General features: G+C 53.6%; 7 protein-coding genes across 7 annotated transcripts; 2 read left to right on the top strand and 5 right to left on the bottom strand.

Moving 5' to 3' along the window:
• Positions 1-1,440: 1,440 nt before the first annotated feature.
• G6M90_00g070020 (uncharacterized protein) lies at positions 1,441-2,024 on the bottom strand (the record flags this gene model as incomplete). The annotated part of the gene is made up of 3 exons (XM_014685187.1): positions 1,441-1,531; positions 1,610-1,929; positions 2,001-2,024. 3 exons carry the CDS (start codon positions 2,022-2,024, stop codon positions 1,441-1,443), a joined length of 435 nt encoding a protein of 144 aa, XP_014540673.1.
• A 1,363-nt stretch (positions 2,025-3,387) lies between these two features.
• On the top strand, positions 3,388-5,078 carry sim3 (NASP-related protein sim3; the record flags this gene model as incomplete). Its single annotated transcript, XM_014685186.1, has 4 exons — positions 3,388-3,975; positions 4,041-4,267; positions 4,336-4,684; positions 4,761-5,078. 4 exons carry the CDS (start codon positions 3,388-3,390, stop codon positions 5,076-5,078), a joined length of 1,482 nt encoding a protein of 493 aa, XP_014540672.1.
• Positions 5,079-5,463: 385 nt separating this feature from the next.
• Positions 5,464-7,626, bottom strand: mpp10 (U3 small nucleolar ribonucleoprotein mpp10; the record flags this gene model as incomplete). Its single annotated transcript, XM_014685185.1, has 1 exon — positions 5,464-7,626. The coding sequence occupies one exon, from the start codon at positions 7,624-7,626 to the stop codon at positions 5,464-5,466; it is 2,163 nt and encodes a 720-aa protein (XP_014540671.1).
• An 869-nt stretch (positions 7,627-8,495) lies between these two features.
• G6M90_00g070050 (uncharacterized protein) lies at positions 8,496-10,472 on the bottom strand (the record flags this gene model as incomplete). Its single annotated transcript, XM_014685184.1, has 1 exon — positions 8,496-10,472. The coding sequence occupies one exon, from the start codon at positions 10,470-10,472 to the stop codon at positions 8,496-8,498; it is 1,977 nt and encodes a 658-aa protein (XP_014540670.1).
• Positions 10,473-11,160: 688 nt separating this feature from the next.
• CPO_0 (Chloroperoxidase) lies at positions 11,161-12,011 on the bottom strand (the record flags this gene model as incomplete). Its single annotated transcript, XM_014685183.1, has 2 exons — positions 11,161-11,815; positions 11,878-12,011. The coding sequence occupies 2 exons, from the start codon at positions 12,009-12,011 to the stop codon at positions 11,161-11,163; spliced, it is 789 nt and encodes a 262-aa protein (XP_014540669.1).
• A 912-nt stretch (positions 12,012-12,923) lies between these two features.
• G6M90_00g070070 (uncharacterized protein) lies at positions 12,924-16,467 on the bottom strand (the record flags this gene model as incomplete). Its single annotated transcript, XM_014685182.1, has 3 exons — positions 12,924-14,609; positions 16,098-16,248; positions 16,445-16,467. 3 exons carry the CDS (start codon positions 16,465-16,467, stop codon positions 12,924-12,926), a joined length of 1,860 nt encoding a protein of 619 aa, XP_014540668.1.
• A 3,117-nt stretch (positions 16,468-19,584) lies between these two features.
• PROR_0 (Proteinase R) lies at positions 19,585-20,899 on the top strand (the record flags this gene model as incomplete). Its single annotated transcript, XM_014685181.1, has 3 exons — positions 19,585-19,872; positions 19,932-20,117; positions 20,174-20,899. 3 exons carry the CDS (start codon positions 19,585-19,587, stop codon positions 20,897-20,899), a joined length of 1,200 nt encoding a protein of 399 aa, XP_014540667.1.
• Positions 20,900-21,571: the final 672 nt, after the last annotated feature.

A 21,571-nucleotide genomic window follows, 5' to 3' on the forward strand; every position in this document is an offset into this window, starting at 1 on the left:
GAAGGCTTGGAGATCAATTGCTCTTGTCGGCCGGTCCGCAACGAGGGTAGTAGAGCTAGCGCATGAATGCCCCCCAGCTTTTGCTAATTCTTCCGCCAATGGTGTATCGAGTTCCTGAGGGGCCAGGTGCTTTTCAATCGCGATAAACAAGCTGCGCAAGGCCTTCCCCAGTTTCCCGACTTGGAGCATTCCGCAGTTGGAGTGCGTCAAGTGTGAAATGGCCGTACAACAGTCGAACGCTGGAGCTCAGACAGATGCAGACCTTGAAATGGGCGCGTGGGGAGCATCGGTCCTGCCCAGACGCCTTCCTCGATTGCCCTTTGTGAGAGAACTAGGGAAGGAGCGAGGGACTTGGTAGCGACCAGGCTCCAGATCTCCGTGTCGTCTTCTCTCGCATTAATGCCTATTGTACGCCATTGCACAATCTCCCGTCACGCCACGGCCGTCGAAACCGCATCATGTTGGCATCGCTGGACAGACGGGCCTTACCATGCCTGGCAGGTCCGCCGTGGCAGCGGCCGGAAATACCGCCAGGTCAGGGCCTTTTAGCCCGTGCCCGTGCCGTAGTCAGGCTAGCCAGATTGTCGCTGAAAGCAACACAGCCTCATCAGCAAGCTGTCGTCGTGCAGCTCTTACGCCCATTAGCCGATACACCCAACTGTCGAGATGTCGGCTGAACCGGGCCCAGATGACCCGACTGTCGAAAGGCCTACTACTGGGCAGGATCCTCAGCACTTATTGAATGAGTTTGTCTTTATTGGACAATCCTCCGCAACAGCTAAATTGCACCGTCTAGTCAAAACTCAAACAACGCCCCCGGCACGGAGCTTAAGTTGGCCAAGTCATCCACGAATAAGCAGGAGCTGATTGACATCAATTGCCGATGTACGTACGGAGTACGCCGGTCTCAAAATGAGCAATCGGCGCGCCGCTACCATGTGTGACTGGACCACGGTGGAAATTCCAGGCCACGATCGATTCCATCAACCATTGCATGCACAAAGGATATATTGTCAAAGTCTGCCAATGCGGTCGAGATGCTACACATGAGTGGCCGATAGTTGTTGTTCAAGTAATGTTTCACCTGGGCTCAATTTAGTTTGCAAAGTCGTTGTAGTTGATCCGGTTTCACATCAAGTTGCGAAGCCAGGAGTGAGCTGACGGTCGTTGACAGACATGCCGCAGACATCGCAACAACCTCCATTAAGAAAAGCGTGCTAAACACTCTTAAGATCGCCCTCTGGCTTCACAGGAAATGGAGCTTGTCGTATTTGGTACAAACAAAACCTTGCCATAAATGTATTCGTATCGACCCAGATCTGCAGATATTCAACGTCACACAAAAGAAATGACTCAATTCAGGTCGCGATTCTCGTCGTCTGGCAACACTGCCCACCAAATCCCCATTTTCGATCATCGCATAATTCATACACTCCAGGTTCATTCCTGCGACCAGATACCAATAATGTTTCCCTCCGAGTCATTAAACCGAGCATAATGGCCCATATCACCGCCGATTGCCGTCTTGGGGCTGTTCGCCTTATTAGCACGACATATGGCTGGCAAAGAAGGGGATATCGACAACGTGGAAATACTTGACGCAACTTACCACTGTGTGCTACCACCTAGGCCCTCTACTTGCTTCAAGGTTTCGTCACAGTCCTTGACACAAAACGTGGGCAGGGGAGGGAGAACCTCCTTCTCAAGGCTTCCATATCGGGTCATCTGATAACCTTCCTGCATGACGAGAAACCCGCCACCCAGTTTCTTCCCGGGGGACTCAAACATATGCATGGCATCGATGCCGTGGTGGCCCATAGCCATTGCATCTTCATTGATCTTCCAGCCGAAAACCTCAGAATATAGTTTCGAGGCTCGTTTAATATCATACACGGCGATTTCGAGCCAACAAATCTGGCCGAAAGCAGGCTAAAGACGGTAGGTGAGAAACCACAATGGGTAGGATGAACGGCGTAGTGTCGCTAGTGGCGTACGCTTACCTGGTTCTCAGTGTCGTTGCTCATTGTGAGGTATGGTGCGTGGTTGTGCTATTGGGCCACTATGAACCTTGTGCTTGGAAGACGCACTTATTAGACGAAAACAACATATGGGCAGCCGCTTATATTTATATGTAACGCGACAGAAATCTATCGCATCCTCTTGAAATAATCAGCCGATTCTAGACGCCTTCAACAGGTTTTTCGGCCCGTCGCTCAGCACTGTGCATTGCACCGCCAGCACACATATTATGCACTGCACGGATAGAGATAACTGCGGCGCCTGAGGTGGCGCGGCGGCGTCCAAAGCTCTGTCGATTCACGCAACAGCAATTAGATCGCGGGGGTCTCGACTGGTCTTCAGCTGGTTTCGACGACGGGATGCACCAAGCCACGCCCAGGTCGTGATAGGTTGCACCTTGAACAAGCGTAAGACTTCACACGATGCCCATGTAACAAGTGATGCACCAACCTGAGGCCTGCTTTCTGTGGTTACTGGTGAATCGGGCTGATTCCAACGCCATTTTGAAGAAGAAGAAAAAGAGAAGGGAAACACGTTTGACGTTTGGAGTGATGTGATTAGAGTGTCGTTACAGTTCGCTTCAACGGATAGCAACGCCGCGCATTGGTTTCCGAAGTACGGTACGTTTGTCTGACTCTGAAAAAAAGCTCAATTATGGTCTGGCAGACAATATTTGCCCACTACGAATTATACACTAATTTTGGCCTGGTTGAGTAACCTTTGCCCTGCACCGTAATTAATGCACCAAGTTCTCTTGGATTGAAATTTCCACACAGACAAATGATCGTGCTTTCCTACATCTCGAACCTACTTCCGGGTTAAACACGGTGGGTTACTTGCGTGGTTGTCAAGGCGTGGAGACCGATACCGAATTGAGAAAGCCGACACAGAAACAACCAGGGGAGACACGGTGATAATTCAGGAGCTCAAAGATTACAAGACTAAATGAGAACAGTGGTTCAATCCAATGACAAGAGGGAACGTTGAGAACTGTTGGCAACCTAGCCGCGTCTAGGGTAGCAGCATGTCGAGGGAGCCGGGCTTGCTTGGCTGCCTGTTGCTTTGCTTGTCATGGCGTTCCCGCTGTGGGCCACCGCCCGTTTACTCCAGATCGACGAATCAAACAAACAAATTTAGACTGCCGCATCGTCTTTGGCTCAATTAACACGATCAGAAGACCCTTCGACCTTCGTCCCACCACAGCTTGTGTCGCATCAAAAGCTCTCCCTCATTCAAAACCCATCACTCTCCGGACTTCTATCAAACGCCGCACCCTGCCAACAGAGCTTGGCGCCGCGAGGAATTGGCACAATTTGAGTCTGCTGCATTGCCCAATTCTGCCGATCGCGTGACCTCACTCGACTCGACATGGCAGAACCTGCTCCCGAGACGCGACCTGCCGATGAAGGCATCTCTACTCCCACCGTCACCGAAGGCACCCCAGCTGCCACGGAAGATGTTGCGACGCCCATCTCTCGCGACGAGGACCCCAAGTCCAGAAGAGTGTCTCTTGCCGATTTGAGCGCCAAGGGCACCGCGCTGTACGCCCACAAGCAGTACGAAGATGCCGCCGAGATCTTCTCTCGCGCCAGTGTGATGCAGGTCGAACTGAACGGGGAGACGGCTCCCGAGAACGCTGAGATCCTATTCCACTACGGCCGTAGCTTGTTCAAGGTTGGGCAGAGCAAGAGCGATGTTCTCGGTGGTCCAGCTGCAGCTGACCAGAAGAATGCTGCTGCTGCCGCCGCCGCCGCCGACAGCAGCTCGAAACCAGCAGCACCCGCTTTGACCGAGGCCCAAAAGGTGACGCAAGAAGGCGTCACCATTGCTGCCGGACAGGCTGGCGACGCCCACGAGAAGAAAGAGGACAAGACGAAGGAGGGTGGGCCTGATGAGAAGAAGCCGCTGTTCCAATTTACCGGCGATGAGAACTTTGACGACTCATCCGACGAAGAGGTAGGTTGGATTGCAGCGCCAGCTCCGCAGACTGTCTCGTTGGAGAACACTCTAACAAATGACAGCAACAAGAGGAAGCACCCGAGGAAGAGGACGATGACCTGGCAACGGCGTTTGAAATTCTCGACCTCGCTCGTGTCTGCTACGAAAAGCAGTTGGAGCAATTGAGCAAGGATGACGAAGCCGACAAAGGCAAGGAAACCGCTGAGGATCCCCCATCTGTTCGACACATCAAGGAGCGCCTGGCCGATACTCACGACTGCCTGGCTGAAATTTCTCTCGAAAACGAGCGGTGCGTTGTCAGCAGTCTTCCTTATCCTCCTTTTAACATCTGTGTGGCTATCCGCTGATTTGTTGTAGATATCCCAACGCCATCGAAGACGGCCGCACCTCACTCAACTACAAATTAGAACTCTACCCCGAAGATTCAGAAATCATCGCCGAGGCACACTACAAGCTCTCGCTCGCACTGGAGTTTGCGTCGGTGACCATGTCCGATGACGAAGGCAAAAATGCCAAGCGCGAAGCCATGGACCAGTCCCTCCGCGACGAAGCCATCAAGGAGATGAGCCTCGCCATCAAGAGCTTCAAGCTCAAGATGCAAAACAAGGAGGTCGAGGTGGCCACTATGGCGTCGCCCGAGGACAACGACCTTGCGCGAAAGGCCATTTTTGAAATGAAGGAGGTCATTGCTGACATGGAACAACGGGTATGTCAAAGTTCTTGTCGTCCACCCCTCCCAAAAAAACATGCTTCTTTAGCATCACTAACAACACCCTTTGTAGCTGGTTGATTTGAAAAAGGACCCCATCGACGCGTCCGACCTCCTCGGCGGGCCGCAAGCCAACGCCCTGGGAGGACTTTTCGGCGCCGCGCTGGGCGAATCGGCTACCGAGACGCAAGCTCGTGTAGAGGAGGCGAAGAAGACGGCTACCGACTTGACGGGCCTGGTGCGTAAGAAGAAGGCCAAGGAGGAAGAGAAGCCCGAGCCGGCTGCACCAGCTACCAACGGTAAGCGGAAAGCAGGGGACGAGGTGCCTGAGGCAGCGGAGTCACCTAAGAGGGCCAAGATGGAGGATGAGCCCGAAGAGGTTAAGGAGTAGGGGATCTTGGGTTTTTTTCTCCTATGGTGTTGTGGCGTCGACCTGGGCTGGTCGGTGGTTTTCGTGTGATTGGATTTGTATAGTATGCACAATGGCCAACATTATCGGAATCATCCATCTGGATTTCCTCGTGTCTTCTCATCTCGTGAATGTGTCAGGTTCCCATTTATACTTTACTACAACAACGTAGTCTAGTTGGTCGTGGAAAAAAAGAAGAACTACCAAGCAGTGAAAATGATTGCTTGTCCCGACAATCAGAGTATAAATAACTAGCACACACCATCTCTGCATGATACTGAACAGGAATTCCACGCAAAGTGTAACAGGTCTACCCAAAACGCCACTAATGCCATGCACTCCCTGCCGGATTTTCCCACGTCGCCATTTACAACTTGAAGCTGCCGCTGGTAACGGCCTTCTTGGGCTTGGCCTTGTTCCCATCGACGTCGGTAATCTCGCCCCTGCGATTGATGACCTTGACGCCGCCCTTCTTGAGCTCGGCCACTGTGTCGCGCTGCATCTTGGCCCTCGTGCCCAGCTTCTTGTCGCTCTGGGCGTCCGCGCCGCCGGCCTTGCGGACGCGTTCCTTGTGGCGCCTGCGGCGGCGGGCTCTGTCCTCGCGCGACATTTCCTGCCGGGCGACGGGCAGGCCGGCCTTGGTGACGACCTCGCCCTTTGCGACCGAGGCCTTGTCCGCGCCGGCCTTGTAGATCTCCTGCGGGGCCATGCGCGACGACTCGCCGGCGACGCCCTGCGCCGTCGTGGGCTGGGCGTCCTCCATGGCGACCGTGGCCACGTCCGAGACGACGCTGAGCTGGGGCGCTGCTGGCTTCGGCTTGTAGTGCCAGCTGGAGAGGGCGTCGAGGCGCGCAGACACGTCCTTCCACATGGCCTCGATCTCCTTCTCCTCCTTTTGGAGCTTCTCGTCCGACTTGCTGACGTAGGTGTCTGGGTTGGTGTTCTTGATGTGCTCCTCCTCATAGACCTCGGCGAGGCTCTTGTTGGGCTTGCTGTCGTCGAGCTCGACGAGGCCGCGGCGCGTGTGAGCGGGGAGGCCGTCTGTGTCCGGGCGGCGGCGGAGTACCTCGTCAAATTCTTGGGACAGGATGCGCCGCTTGATGAGGTCTTCGATGGACTCGCTGATTTCTGGGGTGATGACGGGGACGGGCTTGCCGACGTGCTCAAAGTCCACGTCTTCTTCGAGAAGGGAGTTCATGGGGCGGTCCGCGGCCGCGGCTTCACCCGACAACGTCCATTCGCGCTTGGCTATGGATGCGGCTTCAAGTTTGCGGATTTCTTCGGCGAGCTTTGCTTGCCGCCGTTCGTGGGTTGAGCGTCTTGATTTGGGGTCACCAGCTGACACGTCGGAGAGGGCATCGTCCGAGTCTTCATTTTCTGACTCATCATCAAAGAGATCGCGTTTGACGTTGGCCATGGCCCTTTCCATGTCTTCTTCGTTGGGTTGCTGAGGCGCGAGATGGGCCTCCTTCTTTTTCAGAGGTTTGCCGGTCTTGTTCTTTCTTGAGGGGGGTGCGAAGAAATCTTTGTAGTAGACTCCGTTGGCGTTGAAACCGTCAGCCTCATCGTCTTCGTCTTCGTCTGCCATGGCTTCGTCATCACTGGCGCCCTCTGGCGCATCAAGTGCCATGTCTCCGAACGTGGGGCCATCGTCATCATCAGATTCCTCATCGTCGATGGGCTCGTTGCCGTGCTTCTTTGATGACTTGGCATCGGAGTTTGACGAGGCCATGGGATCCGCGGTCCAATCTATGTCTTCATCGTCGCTGGCGTGGTCTGTGTTTGGGTCTCCTCTGGCATCTTGGTCCTCAAACCACTGGGTCTGCTTGTTGAAGTCGTCGATAGAGAAGAAGCCGTCATTGAGACCATTGGGGTCCTCGACATATTCCTCAGCCTCGTCCTCGTCGTCTTCTTCATCTTCTGACCTGACCTCTTCCTCTTTGTCATCTCCGTCGCTCTCCAGTCCATCTTCAATTCCTGCATCCAGATCCTCATCTTCGTCTTCTTCAGCTTCATCCTCTTCTTCATCCTCTTCATCCACGCCACCCACCCCATCCTCGCCCTCATCAGAATCAGAATCAACCTCAAACCCATCTTCACCAAACGTCAAACTCTTAATCTCGCCCTCTTCATCCTCAGAATCAACCCCCAGCGCAACAACCTCCTCATTTTCCTCCAGCTCATCCACCACGCCCTCTGAAAACTTCAACACGCCTCCAATAATTTTCTTCGCCTGCTGCCACACCTGGCCCGTCTCAAAACCATCTACATAAACTCTTCTCAGTTTCAAGACATCGGCAACCTTTTCCCCTCCTCTCTTCCTCTTTCTGCTCTCTCTCAACCGCTCCTGCTGCGCATCGCCAACCTGAGCGGCAAATGCTTCCAGGGTATCTTTGACAATGCTGAGCGAGTCGCTTGGGAGAGAGGCACTCGGCTCGAGGAAAACGTGTCGATTCTCGGGTTGCAAGTTGGCCAGGAAAGAGGCCATGTCCACGGCCGGATGGGAGTTGGCGGCCGATGCGGGCGCCATGATGGGCTGACCGGTGAGCGTGTGTGACGTCGACGTGAGAGTCGGCGAAGTGGCTGCAGCCATGCTCGGGGGGGAGAAGCCCGTGATGTGGTTGCCGGAACGTGAATATGTTCCTTGGTGCGGTGCCGATAGAAATCTAGTATATCTAAATGGCTAAATCTCAAAGTTGCAAATGCTGCGACTTATTCTGCCATCTGGGAAAAATTTTGGCTCACCGCCCGCAATCTGGGAGCCCCGCAGGAGCTAGCTACTTGGGTCGCGCCGACATGAGTTTGTTCTTGAGACCCGTTCAATTGGTGCCCAGTCTCCAGTCATGTCATATTGATACCAAGACATTTCAAACAACACTGCCTACTTAAGTAGGTATTGATCGTATATATAATGTATTTCGTTAATCCGGGTGCACAAATCAATAAGCGGAAAATTCTAATGCGAATCAAGTTCGAGTAGATACAATGAAACGCCATTTAAAAAACAATGCTGCAAACTCCATTTAACTTATGCAAGCCAATATCCTGAACCAGCCAGGTCTTTCCAGACCATGGTTTATTAGTTGGCCAGTAACCTATCAACCAGTGCTGCTAGTTTAAATGCCAACGTAGTTATTTCTTTGTCTATGAGGATGCCTATCTCGTAGTGGCATAAGAGCTGGGTCTCCCATGCGCAGAGCATTGCCTGTATTGTACGGAGTATTTTTTTTTGTAAATTTTACTATTAAATATCATAATTTAAAAAATACAATATAATACAGAATATAACACAAATTGCATTTATATTTACTATATTAGGCAATGCTCTGCCCATGCGCCAGAAAACTCCACATGCAAGCAACTATTCGACCATGTGTAAAAAACAATACCTTCTACGTCTTATTGACCTCTTCGACCCCCTGTACTCATGAGTGTGATTTTCTGCTTCTTCTTCTTCTTCTTGCCGCCCCCGCCTCCGCCTCCGCCTTCACCAATAGGAGCTGCGGTACTTGCATCGCCAGCCTTGACGCCTTCCATAGCCTCAATTGCTTCAATCTGCATTGCGAGCTCAGCCGTGCCTAAAAAGTCTTCATCTTTGAGCCACCCATCGTCCACAGCAGGCATGGTAGGCTGCAAATCGGGAGACACTGGCACCACCCGCGTACCCCAGACAGTCCGTTGTGTTGATGGGCTGGTCGACATGGAAGCCAGGGTCTCAAACCCTGGTCGTGGATCTGGTGGTGTTGTGCCAGATTGGCTGGTCAGTGGCTGGAACTCAGACATATCCAAAGCGGGAGAATTATCTTCTTCTACAGGTTCCAGTGCTGTGTGCCTGCGAGCAGAGGCTCCGAGCGCGCCACGGAGAGCCGCCGCTTCGAGACGTTCAGACTGCAGTCTCTCGCGCTCTTCTTGAGCAGCCTTCTCCCGATTCCTCTTCCTTCTCTTCTCAATATCACCGGAAAATGACTGCAAGATCTCGGCGGACACAATGTCTGTCCAGTCACACTCCAAGAAGCTTATGATGCAGCCCTGCGGGAGATGTGCCAGATACTTTGTCCGCTTTCGGAGTACCTCGTCCACCACATGCCCTGTAGAGATGTGCTCAACGCGGGGGAGTAATGTTGACGGGAAAGCAGCAAACGACCCATATTTCGCTTTCAAGATCCTAATATCGAGCGGTGACAAATACAAATGCGGCGGAGCGCTGTAGAAATAGAAATCAGCATGTGAGGATGGCTTCGCTGATGACGAGTTTGAACCGGAATGTGAGCCGCTGCTGTTTAATGCTTTCAAAGCATCCGTCCTTTCTTTTGCTGCTTGGACAGCTTTGATGGCCTTCTGAGTCCACTCTGAGTCCGCTCCAAACAACGTCTCGTCTTCCTTTTCCTGTTTCATCAAAGCCTTTGTCTCCTCTTCATATTGGGTGGCCATGTACTCTGCAGTACCCTTCATGATTCTTGAATAGTCCAAGACATTTGCCGCAAAGTGCCACGGCACATCATCTCCCGAGTTGAGAACCTCAGCACCACCCTCTCGTGGCAGAGCCAAGGTAGAGCTTGCTTTTCTTGCCATGAGTCGTAGGACGACATCATCTCCGACCCGAGGCAATGGACTTTCCTGTCCGGCATAGAACCGAACAGCTTTAACTTCGTGGAGATAGACTATGTCCTCACAGATGGGGCACTTCTTCCAACGAGCCCCTTTACCCGATTTAGCATCATCGCTGTTTGAGTGCATAAATCGAATCAAGCAAGGGAGGCAAAAGATGTGCCCACACTTGGCCATACGCGGAGCGACGGGCTCCGAGAGGCAAATTGGGCAAGAAGCTGTTTGTGATTCCGAGGAGGCAATAATCTGCAAAACATCCGCCCAGTCCAAAAAGACGTCGGCATCGACCTCGTGCTTTGTGTAGGTCCCTTCCGGAGAGACCACAAAGCGGTAATTGGAATGCACATATCTGGATTTATCAGCAGCGTGGCGACCGGATCCAGGGCCCCAGCTGGGATTCCTGCGATATGACCTCGGATGGTAGCTGTGGTCTTGGAAGTGTCGGGGAGTCGTGTAGTTTAGGAGATGGGTAATTGATGTCTGGCCTCTCCTGCTCGATGGGTTCCGGACAGCTCGGATCTCGGCCATGGCGTCATACTCATCAGGATTGCCGTGAAGTCTTTGGTCTGCACTTGGTCTGCGTTGATTCTTGTGTTGCTTCCGAGAGGCCTGCCCCTTTCTGGGCATAGGCTGTGCAGAAGAAGGGCCCGGTTGGCTTGGACGGCGAGTCGATTCGAAGCTTGAAGTTGTCTGACCAGCTTGTGGCTGGGAGGGATAATTCGTGGGCGTAGAAGGGGTCTTGCCCGCGACAGCGTTCGAAAGACTCATGGCCTGTGCAAGGCAGGCAAATTCTTCAAGAACAAATGCGGGAGGTCGAAGATGAGCCAGGATACTCGCAAGACTGGATGAAATTGGGGGTTCAATCCTTGATTCCGAGGGCAATGGTCAACATGCCCATCCCGACGCGACTTCGCGTCTCGACGATGCAGCTCTCTTCGCTGGGAAAGCCGCGATCCACGCTGATTTGCGGCCGCGGGTGGTATCGACCTGCTCTCTAGCCGCCACTTATAAAGTAAAAAACAGATAAAAAGGACTTGTAGGTTGGATACGATGGGAGCAGAGTGATGACTCTCTCAGAGGGGTCCAACCTGGACGGACCCCGGCAGTGGTGGTGGAGCAGTCAAGCCAGTAGAGTCAGTGGGGCGAGCCGTGACGAAGGTGATACTGCTGGCCGGGAGATCTGGGAAGAGCAGTAAGTGGTTAGTCATTGCTCCGCACGTGACTATTCATATGACTGTAGATTCCACGACGCCTCGTGCTGCTGTCGTCTACAGGGTAAGCCGCCTCTCCCTATGAAGCCGTGATGGAGTCCATTTAAGCCTTCCCTTTACGGAAGCCGACTGAAAAATCTTGACAATTAGCATATCAATTTCCCACCATTTACTCTGTACCATAATGAGACTAGACCACGATAGCTCAGATATGTGGTCATACCAAGCTCCTGCAGCAATGTAACCTACAACTCATCTCGTGAACCCCAAAACAACGACAAAAACGACTTCCAAAGCCGGCCCTTGCCGCTCTGCGCCCTCTTCTCATCAAAGATGGCCTTCATAATCGGCACCAAGTCCAGCGAGCCCAGCTTTCGCTCTGAGCGCTTCCACCCCAACTCATCCGGCAACCTCTCCTCCGTCAGCCACACCCTCACACGCTCCTTTGGCGCAGTCCAAGTCTTGGCCGAGGGAAAACTAAACGCAGACGGCACCTCGCCCTCCTTCATCATTAAAAGCACCAGACTAGACTCCATATAAGCCAACAGCTGGTCCCAGCTCGACAGTCTCTCAGGCTCCGATAACGCTTCCACACGGAGGCGACTCTTGGCTATGGACGCTGCGTCCACGTAGTCAGTCGGACTGTCTTCCAGCAGGGCGGACACCCGTGCAACATCCACATCGATATTCCTCTCCGTGGGCGTCACGTCGTCGCGAGTCAAGGAGCCCCTGTGCTGCAGGATCACCGGCGTGTTGAGGTCCTCGAGGTCAAAGAAGTCCTTGCCCCAGCTCTTGATGAACGCGCGCGCGGGCAGGGTGCCGTACGAGGGGGCGGCGTTGAGAGCTTCAACGACGGCATCGCCAAAGTGTTTAACCGAGAGGTTTCTCCCGTTGTGTGGTCTGCATCGGTTAGCCTTCGTTAGACGCAGCTCTGACGGACGGGCTGCGCGGTTGAGACGTACAGGTATCCGTGATTTGCGAGAGTGTTCAGCATGGGGCAGGGGCTGCGAGAATCACCCGGGCCTGCGGCTTTCCATGGTCGCATTGCGCCGGCCGCTGATGCAGCCAGAAAAATGGCAGTAAATGTGTGCAGCATTGTGAGGCGTAGCCTTTGTTGGTAAATCGACAAATGTTGAGTTGAGCCTTCTCTTATTAGCAGCAGCGAAGCCACCTTAGTTTGCAGTCCGCTTTAGCTCCTGGTCTGACCAAAGCAAAATCTATCAACAAGCCGATGATGGCCAAAAATGACAGCGTCGCCTCGTGGTCCGTTCACGTTCACGTGCGCGCCCGTCATCGCACGTGTTAAGCAACGTTGTGTCGAGAAAAACGCATCGGCGAGAACAGCTCCCGTGATTTATGCTTATGCGGGCTTACTTTCCCGTGCTGCAATTGGTGGCTTCAGTTGGCGCTCGCAACGCATCGATACTATGAGGAGTTTGACCAGGCTGTAATTGGATGATTTCGTGTATTGAGTTTTACTAACTGCTACTGAACTTGGCCATGGCTGAACGTGCGGCATGAGGCAGCATAGAATTGTCGGGTTATAGTAGCATGGTGGAATAAACTTGGAGAAAAGCTAGTCACATTACCAGCCGGTTGTTTAGGCAAAGATACATTATGTACGGTTTTATTTATTGATATTGTCTCGACGTATCCCCAGCCCCAGTCATGATCTCGCATGTTGAGTCAGTCTCATGAAACTTCCAACAAGCTGATTGTACATGGATTCCAATTGCAATTGCAATGCTGAAATAAACACATGAAATGAGCGGCATCGAAAATGATCGTGAATTAGGTATACGACGCTGCACCCTTGGGCGTCGGGCGTCAGGTCAAGTCCCTGACCACTTTTCTCTTATTCGCAGAAATCTGAGGGGGAATCATTGACAACTGGTACAAAGCATCCTCAACAAGCAAAAAACCACACTACATATATCACCGTAACAAAAAACCCTTCCCAACCCTCATTATCTTGCTGTATTTCCCCAACCCGCACGGAAAACTATTTTTATTTCAACTTGGCCTTGAGCTTGCTGAACATGACACTCAAGCGGCTCTTCTTCTTGTCATGGGCAGCACCGCCTTCAGCGGCAGGCTTGCTCTCAGTGCCATTGCCATTGGTCGCGGGCGTTGCTGGTGTCGCGGCAGGAGGCTCAGAAGCCTTGGTTTCGGCGCCCGTAGCTCCATTCGCAGCAGAGACAGTAGTTGGGGCCCGAGTGCTTGCTGCTGCAGGCGTGGCGACTGTAGGCTTTGTCTCGGGGGCTTTTGTTTCAGCGGGCTTGACGGCGTCATCAAGAGCAGGTGCCTTCTTCACTTCATCAACAGCAGGTGCCTTCCTCACTTCCTTAAGCAGCTCGCTCTCGACCTCCTTCTTCTCCTCGACCGCAGAGGTGCTTGCAGCAGCCTCAGGGCTCTTACCAGCCTCAGCAATAGACTCCTTGACCTCCTTGGGAACTTCAGGTGAAATCTTCTCCAGAGGACTGTCCTTCTTGTCACTAGCAAGAGCGGCCTGGGCTGACTCGGGTAGCTTGTCTTTTACAGTGGCAGGAAGGTTCTTGTTGATTGTATCGACAGTCGCCTTCTTGGCGTCGTTCACAGCAGGAGTAGCATCGTCAGAAAACTTGTTAACTGCCGCAACAGAAGCCGCAACAGCAGCGCCACCAGTAGCTGTGGCAGCACCAAGGATAGCGCCAGTGTTCTCCTTCTTCTCAGTTCCAATGCCAGAAGTGCCGACAGAGGTAGCAGGAGCCTCGGGAACCTTTGTCTTGATTTCTTCCTCGACCTTGGCCTTTTCCTTGACTTCCTCAGCTACACCAGATGCTTCGGGTGCGACGCCGGCTTTCTCCTGGCTCTCCTTAACAACCTCGGGGACCTTGGGCTCCAGGGGAACCTGACCGGCGAGGGCGGCAGTCGTGGCACCGGGGCCAACCGAGTTGATGGTAGGGTTGGTGACGCCAGGCTCCAGGGGAACCTGACCGGCGAGGGCGACAGTCGTGGCACCGGGGCCAACCGAGTTAATGGTAGGGTTGGTGACGTCGGCTTGATCGCCCATAGGGAGGCTAGATTCGGGGATCATAGTGCCAGACTTGGGAGGGAGCTCGGTGGTGCTGAAAGGAGGGCCGCCGGGAAGGGCGTCGCTCCGCTCGTAGGACTCCTTGTCTAGCTTGACATGCTCATTGATATTCTGAGCGGCAATTGCCTCTGGGATCTTCTCACCGGGGGCAAGCTTAATAGGGTTGCTAGTGCCAGGAACTGTAGCTGGTAGAGGATTGATGCTGACAGTCTTATCCTCCAGGTCGGCAGGCTCATTGGAGGGCGTCACCGGGAAGCCTCCGGGGACGTCAGATGGGGTCGCAGTAGCTTCTGCTGCGGCAGGAGCAGCCTCGGCGACGTTGGTCTCGGGCTTGGGCTCAGAGGCGGGGGCGCCGGCTACGGCAGTAGCAGCAGCAGCAGCAGCAGGCTGCTTACTGGCGGCGGCGGCCTTCTTCTTGTTGTTGTTCTTCTTGGCCATTTCGGCAACGGTGGTGGATTCGGGGGTGACGGTGTTGATAAAGGGAGCTGCAGCGAGTGCAGGCACCTGCGCAGATTTAGAGTTGGAGAGGTCGTCCGGGGTCAGGAAGTTATTGACGTTGCCCTCGTGGTCGGCTTCGTGCGGGTAGGACTCGTTGATGGTCCAATTGTTATCGACGACGAACTAAATAGTGAAGAAAGGAGGGAGCGGATAGAGTTAGCCAAAGACTTTGACCTGCAGATGATAGTTTGCGCGCCAATTGATCAAGAACAGATGACAGGTCTGGAAGTAAAATGTGTGAATGACAGGTGGACACAGCGCACGGGGCGGGCGTGACGTGAGATATATGCAGGCGGGGAGGCTGGCGCAAGTCAGAAGTGCGCAAGTGCGCAAGTGAACCAAGGGGCTGAGCTCGTACTGGCTGGCGTGTGCGTCCGGTGGGTCCGGTGTCGTGTGCGGAGGGCTTTTGCACCTTGTTGCGACCTTGGAGCAGGGCTCAATAGCTTTTTGGGCCACGCTGGTCGCTTTGGACAGGGTTGGACATCAGTGGCCTGTGGACAGCTGGCCGGAGCGATTCAATCCAGCATGCAAGTGTTCGGCAAGTCGTCAGACTAGATGAGTCAGGGGCTGACAGTGTGGTAGCCAGCCTTACCCCGTGCTGTGCCGTGATTTTTTCAGTCGCCTCGCTCAGTTTGTTTGCTCAGTTGCAATTGCGCAATCTTCGACTTTGCAAACAATGCGTGCCCCGTTGCCTGTTGGTCGCAACTGACCCGGCCCTGCCGCCTTGTCACTAGCCAATACGGCCGGTCAGCCGGCGCAACCCCATCGACGGAACCAGCCAAACGACGACAGAGTCTCGAGATGACTCGGCGACGATTTGAGACGCTACCGGTCATGGTACTCCGTATTACCACGTTGGATGCCAATCAGCACGAGTGCTTACATGTAGCCTTCCCACCCAGTCGACATGGTCTTGGATCGGTACGGAGTAAGGCAACATCGTTTTGGCTGTCTTGGACCGTGTGGCCGCATCCAGGGCTTGATTATCCGTTTCTTGTAGTATTGTCCTCGATGGGTGCGGTCGCACGGCCAACGCATCGCCTCACTCTTAGGTCGTCTCTTTTCGAAGCCTGCATCTGACAGAAGCTCGAGGAAATGGAATGCACCCAATAGTAGTGCCATGGATGTGCAGCAGTCTATGACCAGGGTCATAATTTCGCCCGAGAGCTGAAAGCACTTCGCGCCTTCGTTCCCAATCTTGGCCCGTTCGGTCAACCCCTGCAGTCTGGAGTGAAAATGGGGCGCCAGCCATTGTCGCAGTGTTGCGCTCCGTACTAATAATAGGATTGTTTGTTCCCTTTTTCCTTTTTCTTTTTTCTTGGAAAAAGGAAAAAGAAGCAATTTCAATTAACAATGGTGTCTCCCAAATTTTTGCTGCTCTCCATGTGCAACAGGGGGTGGGCGGCGAAGGTCGCAGATGTTGTCGCATTTGCAATTGGCCATCGAAATTCTCCGTAGGTTCGACAGGGTTGGTGGTTCCTCTCGTAAATCGTCTGTTTGTCGCCCAATGCTTCCGGTCCAGCCCTGATGGGACGAGGCTTGACTGCATTTCGAAATGACAAGGGAAGGGGAAGCAAAAGCAAGACGACAAACGAGGCCGCATCAACTCACCTTGTAGTATATCTTGCTTGAAGCATCTTTCTCCGCGAAAGTGACCGTCTTATGAAAGCTGGTCCCTTGCTTTTCGAGCTTCACCGATTTGGTCCATCCATCAAACGAACCGGTAACGAGAACGTCGGATACATCGCCAGTGGGATTTTCCCTGTATTGCGCGAGATTGTCTAGTTAGCCGCGTGATCATGTCGAATGACAAAATACTACAAGTTGCTGGAACAACGAATAGCTGGTGATTCATGGTCTTGCAGCCACCAGTCCAGCGTGGGCGGCGAAGCAATCGAGGCAGGCGCGTCCAACAAAGGCGGGGGAGGAAGGAGCTTCGCAGTCGTGATCGCACTTACCACTTGAAGGTATAGCTGCCCATGACGATTAAATCCAACAGGAAGAACAAGGATTTCTTTCAACAAATGATGAATTTACGACCAACGCCGAGCACACAACGAGCAGAAAAAGCAGTCGGACAATTTATTTCGCCTTTTGTTGGGAGGGTGTCACCTTTTAGCCAAGGTGTGTGCTATCTACGGCCGAACCAGTGGCAACCGAGGTGGCTGGAGTCAAGCGGTCTGCAAGCTATGCTCAACTATGTCTTTGTTGCGTGATTCCCTCATGATCCTTGACCATGCATCCCCGGTTCTAATAAGACACAGAGCGCTAACGCATGTATTGATCGCTAAGCAAAATGAAATGAGGAAATGGATGCGGCAGTTGGTTGGAAATTCTTGCACCATGGCCACCTTCAACATGATGCGACGTGCATTTACAGCTCTCACAAGACACACAGGAGGGATTCGAGAGCACTGGCAAGGAGGGGCTGATGGGGGCCGATGAGGTCATCACAGGAACATGCAGGAAGCTCAGGCAGCTCTGAACCAGCCCAACAAGAAACTGAAGGTTGGGTTGGACAGCTCTTTCTTGCCACCCGCGGCGCTACCTACCACCGAAAGATGCCCGCAAGCCACCACGATGATAGGATAGAAGGCTGACGGGAGCTCAAGGCGCTGAAAATCCTGTGTCTGATAAGGCCGTGGACATTCACATTGGTCCGCCTGCCGTCGAAAGGTCCACAAGCCCGGGGGTTCCATCGAAAAACGGTCAACCGGATGGGGCGATGACGATACAAGAAAAAAAAAGAGTCCATCTGGATTCTGTTGGATGCGCCGTGATCATGGTCTGTCTCCATACGGCTTTCAGGTGAAGGAAACCTCCCCTCCCCACGCCGGAACTCTGTCTCTTCTCATAAGTCACAGAGGACGCAGGGCTCAGCTCCGCAGAGCTTGCTTGAGCTTCTGAGACAGCTACCGCAGGCTGTCAAGTATCTAGGCACCTCGCAGGAAGTGGATTGCCCTGGTGGAGGCGAGATGTTCCAATTTTTCCACATGCTTCAGCGAGCGTTAGAACGAGGCGTGTCTTGTCGGACTTGAGTTCCGCCGCGAGCGCTAGGCCTAGCACGGTTGCTGCCGTAAGCCCACAGCATCTGCTTTCGGTATTTACGGAAGCTTTTATTACTTGTGCTGGGCATTGAGGATTGAGGGGCAACATCTGCTTTATGTAAGCGCAGGACTCAGGATGCACATCAGTTGATGTCTTTCGACTTACCCTGATGACCAGCCCAGGCGTTAGCTAGACTACACACATACATGGTTGTGGACCCTAAGCAGAAGATGGCAACGTCCTCGTTTTTGTGCTGCTTCTTATGAAACATGAGCTTATCGCTGAAGATGAGGAGCTTGATCTCTGTCACTGTCTGAAGTCGAATGTAAGTCTACTTACCTCGTGTTATCTACAGCTATGTCATGCACTCGATGAGAGACAGTAGATTTGAAACTAACGGAATGGGCATGCTTCAAGCTCAATGCGTTGTCGTCTTAGGCTAAGATTTTGCCGTTCTTGGCCTTTGCAGACTTCGTTCCATCGAACCACTTCTGTTGAATCTTCTTACTGTTCTCATACGATCAAGTTCGCCCAGCATTTAACATGACAAACCACACAAATCGAATCTCCCACGACCATGTTCCGCGAGTCATCGATTCATCAACCGGCCCCGTAACAGCTGAAACGTCGCAGACCAAGACCAGGAGTGGGCTGCGTTTATTAGAAACGCCAAACTACAAACAGGTGGGGGTCATTAATCAACGGCATATTCCTTTGCTTACCCTGACTTGTCTGTTACTTGTCAGAAGCTTCCGATGCAGCGACCTGCCGCATTCAAAGTCAGCTGTCCAACCTTGGCAGTGGACAATGTGGACAAAATTCATTTCCGCAGATGGAAGAGGCATGCGGGCGTGTCCCAAGGGAGAGTGTGGTATGGAAGCAATGGCTTGACGTAGCAGGTGTAGCCTGGGCTGACGTATGGCGTTGCGATTTATCCAAAGGCTAGGGCTTTTCAGGCTGCAAGATGGACAGTATGCATATCTGACAGTTATGGAAGTTGCTCAACTAATTATTTACGTATAGTACACAAGACAAGAAGGGATGTGCTTCATCGCCTTGGGGGTTTCTGTCCCATGATACAACCTATGGATGCTTAAGTCTCTGGCGACGATTGTATGCAGCCTGCCCAGCTTGACTGTCTCTAGGAGCGCCGGACAAGGAGCGCCGCCTGGCTGGGCGCGCGTCAATAACAACATCCCAAGAGCAGCTTCCGCGTTTGGAAAGCGCAATCGTCAGGACTGCTACGTAAAAACAACGACCCAGCTTTTGGTTTGTATGGTGAGGCTCATGCCACACAACCGCATCTCCTTAGTCGCCTGCCGTAGTTGGCTACTCTAAAGACATGGATTGCACAATTGCCGTGGCTCTGGGTTCGTTGTCGTCGGCACAGAGCGGCAGATCGTCGTGCCCGTGTCGTTCTTCACCTTGGCGGTCTCGCCCCGATGGGCCGGATATTGCTCACCTTCTTGTCAGGGTGAAGGCATCCGTCAAGGTTACATATACTAAAGAAAGAATCCCATTCACCGATTAGGCAGTAGCGGCCGCACGATGGCACTGGCCGGGCCTAGGGATTATCGGTTGGTGAAGTGACTTTGATAGAGTTGGTCATGATACAAGTCTCGCAGTTTATGGCCTTATAGCCGGTATCACGTACTCCACGGCGCTCGGTTTACTAACGGGATATTCTCTAGTCGGGAACTTTTTCTTGCTTTGATCATGGGAGTAAGAATCCTCAACGTTCGTCGGCTTACGGGATATTCTCTAGTCGGGAACTTTTTCTTGTTTTGATCATGGGGGTAAGCATCCTCAACGTTGAAGAGGGAGCCTACGTTGCACACCTTCCTAACTCTGCTTGGATGGCCCATTGAGGTCTATATGATGTATCGACGGTTGTAGATGTGAGCGTAGACAATGGTGAGTATATAAAGGACTCGAGTTTCTCATCATGATGGATTTGTAGGATCAAGCCAGCCCATCTTCATCCCGCCCATCCTAGTTCGTTCTCTTTGTCCAGCACGATCTGCCGAGCAGCTCAGTATATCACCTCACAATGCATCCTACACTGTCACTCCTTTTTTCCATTCTGCCCCTGACGTTGGCCAGCCCAACTCGCAAGCGGTCCGAGCCGGCACCGCTGATTATTCCTCGTGGCGAGGCCTTCACCCTCGTTCCCGATGAGTACATTGTCAAGCTCAAGAAGGGCTGCGCCAAGGCTGCGCTGGACGACGCCATGAAGATCATGCCCGGGGACGCTGACCAGGTGTTTGACTCCATCTTCAAGGGCTTCACTGGCAGGCTGGACTCTTCTTCGCTCGATGCCCTGCGTGATAACCCCGATGTAAGACGGCCGAGGACTCGGAGTTGCATCAAGACTAGGTGCTAACTTCCACAATACAGGTCGACTACGTCGAGCAGAACGCCTACTACGAAGCATACAGCGTGACTACCCAGCAACAGGCCCCCTGGGGTCTTGCTCGACTCTCCCACAGACGCCCCGGCGCAAGCGACTACATCTACGACGAGAGCGCCGGCGAGGGAACATGCGCCTACGTTGTCGACAGCGGTCTCGACGCCGCACATCCCGTAAGCACCCCCGTCACCACCCCCCCGGGAACCCGTCTAACAGCGCCGGCTGGCAGGAGTTTGAGGGCCGCGCCCATTTCCTCGGGACCTTTGTCGGCGACCAAAACGACAACTGCCTCCACGGCACGCACGTGGCGGGCACCATCGGCGGGCGGCAGGTCGGCGTGGCCAAGAAGACCACCATCTACGGCATCAAGGTGCTCGACATGAACCGGGAGCAAAAGTGCGGCGCCGACACGTCCGTCATCATCGCGGGCATCGAGCACGTCGCCCGGGACGCCGCGGAGCGCCACTGCCCCAACGGCGTCGTCGTCAACCTCAGCCTGGGAGGGGGCTGGTCGCAGGCCATGAACGAGGCCGCCGCGGCCCTGGTCCGCCGGGGCTTCTTCGTGGCGGTCGCCGCGGGCAACGGCGACCAGAACCACAACCCCATGGACGCGGCCTCCGTCTCCCCGGCCTCGGAGCCCTCCGTCTGCACCGTCGGCTCCGTCGACAGCCGCGACCGGCCCGCCCGCGACTCCAACTACGGCGACGTCGTCGACGTCCAGGCCCCCGGCGTCGAGGTCGTGTCCGCCCGCGCCGGCGGCGGCTACATCACCATGTCGGGCACCTCCATGGCCGCCCCCCACGTTGCCGGCCTGGGTGCGTACTTGCTGGGCCTGCGCAAGGCCTCGGCTTCCAACCTGTGCAGCTACCTCCAGGAGAGTGCTTTGCAGAACTCCATTTCGGGCTTGCACTGGGGCACCAGGAACTTGCTTGTCCAGAACGGCGTTGGTGCTTAAAGGGGAGGGCAGCGATGTAGACGAACTTTTTTCTAAAAAAAGGGGGGGGGGTGAAATTAGGCTGGACAGGGATGCTGGCATATCTCTTACCGTGTTGTTGCCAAATTCTGGCTGTCTTTTTTTCAATTCTGGCCTTTGATAGACGGGCAACTTGCAATTTTCTTTGTAACTAACTGATTGTGTTTGTACATTTAAAATAGAGTCGTACTCACAGCGGAATATATGCTCGAAAGTACACTTTTCCAGGCAAAAGCTAGATCGCTTCTCCACATGACACCCTCTTGAACTACTATCCAATCTGCAATGCGTAGCTTAACGAGACTCCCGGGCTCATAAAAACCACAACTTACTATAAAAACTATTCAAGGCCTTGTATCATTTCTTTCGATTCGTATCTCAGTCCAAGTACATGCTTGAACTGCAACCAACAAAGCACAGCTAATCGTCCACCAGGGGCATCAACAGCCTCGTCACAACAGCTCATCCCTACGCAAAGATCAATTCCAACCAGACAGGCATTACAAGGAAAGAGAAGAAAATCCCCGACTGCCCATCTCGCAGATGCCGAATCAAGAAGTCCGCCGAAACCTGCACATGAAGCGGAACCAAGGTATCCTTGGCGTCGGCGTAAAGCGCGGCAAGGCGTGGCCGGACCGGCCCGAGTACCTGGCC

Source organism: Metarhizium brunneum, chromosome 4, assembly GCF_013426205.1.
Source record: "Metarhizium brunneum chromosome 4, complete sequence".
NCBI classification, from domain to species: Eukaryota; Fungi; Ascomycota; class Sordariomycetes; order Hypocreales; family Clavicipitaceae; genus Metarhizium; species Metarhizium brunneum.